Source organism: Acanthisitta chloris, unplaced genomic scaffold (assembly GCF_000695815.1).
Source record: "Acanthisitta chloris isolate BGI_N310 unplaced genomic scaffold, ASM69581v1 scaffold8752, whole genome shotgun sequence".
Taxonomy (NCBI): Eukaryota; Metazoa; Chordata; class Aves; order Passeriformes; family Acanthisittidae; genus Acanthisitta; species Acanthisitta chloris.
In genome coordinates this window covers 13,560-19,256 of record NW_008659862.1, presented here as the reverse complement: position 1 = coordinate 19,256, position 5,697 = coordinate 13,560, and the positions used below count along the sequence as shown (strand labels likewise).

Here is a 5,697-nt window from a genome sequence, read left to right as displayed (position 1 = left end):
CTTTCTCAAAGCTGATTGAAGATTCATGGCCCAAAGGCACTCAGCTGCCAGAGGCAGGCTCAGGCCACAGCTCAGCCCTATAATTTTCAGCCCTTCCTCCTCAAAACCCCCTAAATACCTTTCTATCCCACCACCTCTGTTCTCCAGGGCCTCATCACCCACCCCCCTGGAATTCTTCCATACTACCACAGGTAGACAATGACAGGACAAGGGGGAATGGCTTCCCACTGCCAGAGGGCAGAGCTAGATGGGATACTGGGGAGAAATCCTTCCCTGGGAGGGTGGTGAGACACTGGCACAGGGTGGACAGAGCAGCTGTGGTTGCTCCATCCCTGGAAGTGTTCCAGGCCAGGTTGGATGGGGCTTGGAGCAACCTGGGCTGGTGGAAGGTGTCCCTGTCCATGGCAGGGGGTGAGATGGGATGAGCTTTAAGTTCCCTTCCAACCCAAACCATTCCAGGATTCTGTGATGATGAGAGCACAGAAAACCCAGGCCTTGGACACTCATTTCAGCAGATCTGGGAGTAAAATCTCCATGTCAGATCAATCCTGGGCTAAGAGCAGAAAGAGAGCAACACTTCACACCCACAGGACCTGCAAAACTGATACATATACACACAGAGTCCAACAACTCTCGTTTGAAGGTTTCTTAACACCCCAAAAATCCACCTCTTCTCCCTGAAGGAATTGCTGTGCTGGAATATAATCTCTTTCCCAGGTAAATACACTCCAACTGCAAACCCAATTGGTATGAGCAGCCAGATGTCCTTCCCCTTCCTCCCTGGGGCTTCCAGGGCTCCTCCTGCCAGCACCACCCCAAATCCCAACAGTCCCAACCCCACCTTTCCAGCAGTCCCTGCTTCCCTGGAACCTGCTCACCACCACCCCTTGGCTCCCTGTGGGAATTCCGAGCGCATGGAGTGCTGGGCTGGAAGGAAGCCAGAGCTGCTCCAGCATGAGCTGTCAGTGGTGTCCTTTCCTTAGGCCTCTGCAGAATCCTTCAAAGAACCACTTGCACTCAGCGCTGAGTGTTCCTCCCCAAAACTGCACTGGGAAGGATTCCTCTGCAGACCCAACGGCTCAGCTATCCCTGCACCTCCCTCTTTCAGGAGAAACACTTCCTCTGCTATTCCAGCCCACTTTTCATGCCCCCATTTCCCCAAACAACCCCTGTTATGTTGCTTCCAACTGGGCTAAGCACTCCATTCCCACTCTTTTTCCACTTGGCTCTGCCTCTGTGAAACCAGAGTGCTGCAATCCCTTGGGATTTGTGGCATTTGCTAATAGCTGTCCCATCCTGTCCCATCCCAGGCCTCCTCTGAGCCAGCAGCAGCCACGGGGACTCAGTAATTCCTTTGTCCTCAAGTCCCAGCATTGCCTAATTCCTGGTGGTGGCAAAGTCCTCACATGACACCAGAGGCTCAGCTGGTGTGAGGTGACAGTGTCACGGTGACCAGGCAGAGTCACAGGGACACAACCAAACACCTCACTGAGCTCTGTGGTTAGACCCAGGTGTACCACAGTCCAGGTGATCCCCTGCTCCTTTCTCCTGGCTCTGGCATTCCCAGGCTGCTGATTCCAGGGGAAGGAGTGACTCAGGCACGTGGCACTTTGTTTCCCTGCTCAGCTGAATCCTCCAAGGTTTTGCTTCCCACTGCCTGGTAGGATCCTGTTGCCTGCAACCTCTCCCTCTTGTCTCCCAGAGTGACAGCTCCAAGTGACATTCAAACTCCACTGCGAGGCAGAGTTCAGTCCTTAACCCCTTCACTGTCGTGTGGTTGTCCCTGGGGAGGATCCAAGGCTCAATCATGACATTCAGACAACGTTTTTCTGCCCCAAATCACACTGGGAGTTACCAATGTGATTTTCAGCCCACGCAGAACTCGACTAGAGGGTAAAATCCTGCACAAGAGATCTGTATTTGCTATTTGAGCTGATTCTGAGCTGTTTTAACTGATTCTGAGCTCTATTTGAGCTGATTCTGAGCTCTATTGGAGCTGATTCTGACCTGATTCTGAGCTCCGTTTTAACTGATTCTGAGCTCTATTTTAACCAGTTCTGAGCTCTATTTTAACCAGTTCTGAGCTCTATTTGAACTGAGGTTCACACCTTTGGTTCTTTTAGCACTAGCAAGCTCAGCTTTGTTTGTCACCTCTATACTGAAGTAGCCTCTGTCCACGTAGTCTCCCAGGAAGAGGTAGCGGGTGTTATTGGGTGAGCCTCCGACTTCAAACAGCTTCATCAGGTCAAAAAACTGCCCATGGATGTCACCACACACTGGGGGAGGAAGAACAGCACAAAAGAGGGACAGAATTACAGGCTAAGAAAAGAAAGGTCATGACAGCAACAAGGAGTGGAGTGTGGCTGTGCTCTGACCCAAACGCCCCTGCAAGGATGTCCTCGACCTACACCAGCTAAACCCTCATCTTCTGAGTGCTCAGGGGAGTGAAAACACCTCGTTGAGGGAAGGAACAATTAAAGCTGTTGATGGTACCCCAGTGGCCCTGATTCTGTGGAATCATACCATGTTAAAGGGTTGGAATGGACCTTAGAGATCATCTAGTCCCAATCTCCTGCCCTGGGCAGGGACACCTCCCACCAGAACAGGTTGCTCAAGGCTTTAGCCAACCTGGCTGTGAACATTGCCAGGGTTGGGGCATCCACAGCCTCCCTGGGCAACCTGTGCCAGTGTCTCATCACCCTCACAGGGAAAACCCTCCTAATAATTAATCTAAATCTCCCTCTTCCCATTTATCTCCATTACTCCTTGTCCTATCATTACAGTTCATAACCAAGAATCCTTCTGCAGCTTCCCTGGAGTCCCTTCAGACACTGGAAAGTTGCTGTGCGGTCCTCACACAACCTTATCTTCTCCAACCTTCTCCATTTAAGAGCAGGTCCCCCCACCTCTCCAGATACTTCCAGAGTAGTACTCCTTGTCCTGTCACTACAGATCCTAACAAAGAGTCCTTTTCTTATTCCCTGCAGCTCCTTTAGATACAGGAGGGTTGCTATGAAGTCCCCACACAACCTTAACTTCTCCATCTGAGAGAATATTAATCCCCTCTCCAGACACCTTCAGGTACAGGAAGGTTGCTATGAGGTCCCCACACAACCTTCTCTTCTCCAGCCTTGTCTTCTCCATTTGAGAAGGTCCTCCCCATCTCCAGGTACTTCCAGTACTGGAAGGCTGCTGTGAGGGCCCCACACAACCTTCTCTTCTCCAGCCTTCTCTTCTCCATTTGAGAGAAGGTTCATCCCCTCTCTGGATACTTTCAGGTACAGGAAGATTGCTATAAGATCCCCACACAACCTTCTCTTCTCCAACCTTGTCTTCTCCATTTGAGAAGGTCCTCCCCACCTCCAGGTACTTCCAGTACCAGAAGGTTGCTGTGAGGTCCCCACACAACCTTCTCTTCTCCATTTGAGAAGGTCCTAACCCTCTCCAGATACTTCCAGTACCAGAAGGTTGCTATGAGGTCCCCACACAACCTTCCTTTCTCCATGTAGGACTCCAGGCCCAAGCTCTGACCTGTGATGGGAGCCTCCACCTCGATCATGGTCTTCTCATGCCTGAGGATGGCAGCCCCATCGTTGATGATCTTGAGCGCCGCGTCCTCCTCCAGCCTCCCTTCCTTCACCAAGTGGCTCTTCAAGACGTCGAGCCTTGGCTTCCCATCCTCAAACACCTCCTTCAGAGTGAGCCGCTGCGTGGGAGGGAATGGGACAGCTGGAAAGGCAAGGGAGGAAGTTAGCAACACGTCTCTCTTTGGGCAGAAAGGAATCACAGGCTCTGCAGCAGGAGGCTGTGATTCCAAAGCTCAAGATGAACAGACACCCAGAGACAGATTTCCTCTCAAGTGATGCTCTCAGATACCCAAAGGAGAGGAGCTGAGCTGCCACAGCTGCTCAAAACACCCCTTAGCTTCCCAAAAACCCAGCTAAATGCCATATGGCCCCACACCAGAGCTGCCTCTTAATTCCCAGGGGACAGTTGTCATCCTCATGTTGCACTAAAACAGGACATGCAAATAGCAGCAACACCAGGAAAAAGCCACACCGGTTCCCAGGAAACAGAGACCGAGGTAGAAGCATCAACATGTACAATTTTTGCTTATCAGGAAGCCACACACCCACAAAAAGCAGAAGTTGCTTCTAGAGGACAATAACCTCACTCCTCTCTGCCCTGACACTCCAAAAACCTTCACCCCAGGCTTGAAAACTGGGAAATCCTGATGGAATCCAATATTTAAGGTGATTAAGGCCTTGTCTACTTGCAACATGTTCCCTGGGCTTTAACTCTGGATAGAAAAACACCTCATCAAAAAACTGCCATCATTATTATCATCATCATTCCATGGGAGGGATGATTTGGGAGAAGATGACGACTAGGAGAAAGGACCAAAGTCACAGTTTTAAGTCAGACCCACTGGAATTCCTCATTTCCCTTCCCGCAGGCCTGGCTCATTTACCAAAGCTGGGAGAACACATGATCCCAGAATAATATTTCAAGGCTGTATAGTGATTTCAACTAAATTCCAGGAAGGAGACTTGGATTTGGGAGAAAAACTGCAAGACAAATCCTGTCCAACAGCTCCAAATACAGATCCTGGCTGCCAGCAGCTCCCACGCCCTACACGGAGCATTTGGCATCTTATCCCAGGGATCAGCTCAGCATCCATCTCCTTCTCAGAACATCTGGAATAACCAGCATCTCCTCAGCCCTCAAGATTTAGCCCTTTGAGCATCTCCTGGTCATGGCAGGACCAAAGGGATTCCCACCAAGCTCTGAGGAGAGAGTGATCCTGGAGCAGCGATGAGTTGGAGATGCCGGATAGGATTTGCTTTGGGGTGTTCTCTCCATGCTTATGGAGCCTCAAGAAAAGCCTCTTATCCCAGAGCAATCCCACAGGGAGCTGGCATCACCCTCCCAACCTTAGGGACATGGCACACACCTCCCAAAAGGTGCTGGAAGCAGTGCTGCCCATAAGGATGAGGGTGGTAGGACACACTGCCTCACCTCTGCCAGGCATCCCCCAGATTATCCCAAAATCTGGAATGTAAACAGGCCTTTTACAGGGATTTTAATGATGGTGGTGCCAGTCTGCTTCTGAGTAAGCACCTCCAACACAGGCTGCATGGAAGGAACCCACTCACTGGATAATGAACCACCACTTCCATGAAGCATCACGAGCACGTCGTGGTGGGAGACAGATCTGCACTGAGCTGGAATCCAGCTTGGATGGAAAATAGCTGATATGCAAATCAAGTCCATGTCCTTATCCATCACCCAGCAAAGACACTGTACTGCTGAGGCACCTCCAGGGCTGTGTCAGCTCTGGGTCCTCACTGCAAGGGACACTGAGGGAATGAAGCTGGGGAAGGGGCTGGAGCATATGGAGAAGGAGAACTGAGGAGCAGCTGAGGGAGTTGGAGGGGCTCAGCCTGGAGAAAAGGAGGCTCAGGGAGATGTTCTTGCTCTCTACAACTCCTTGCCAGGAGGTGCAGCCAGGTGGGATCAGGATCTGCTCCCAGGCAACAACAGGACAAGAGGAAACAGCCTCAAGCTGTGCCAGGGAAGGTCAGGTTGGACATCAGGAGGAATTCCTTCATGGAAAGGGCTGCCAGGAACTGGAATGTGCTGCTCAGGGAGGTGGTGGAGTCACCATGGAAGTGTTTAGGGAAGGACTGGATGTGG

The 5,697-nt window shown here is 51.2% G+C and overlaps 1 protein-coding gene across 1 annotated transcript in view; it reads right to left on the bottom strand.

Moving 5' to 3' along the window:
* Positions 1-3,729, bottom strand: part of LOC103797355 (serine/threonine-protein phosphatase 2B catalytic subunit gamma isoform) — a gene marked incomplete at both ends in the record, with an annotated part of 16,033 nt that extends 12,304 nt beyond the window's left edge. Inside the window, 2 exons of the mRNA XM_009069567.1 lie at positions 2,152-2,276; positions 3,532-3,729. Of these exons, the coding sequence (XP_009067815.1) occupies positions 2,152-2,276; positions 3,532-3,729 (323 nt within the window). The remainder of the gene's footprint in view (positions 1-2,151; positions 2,277-3,531) is intronic.
* Positions 3,730-5,697: the final 1,968 nt, after the last annotated feature.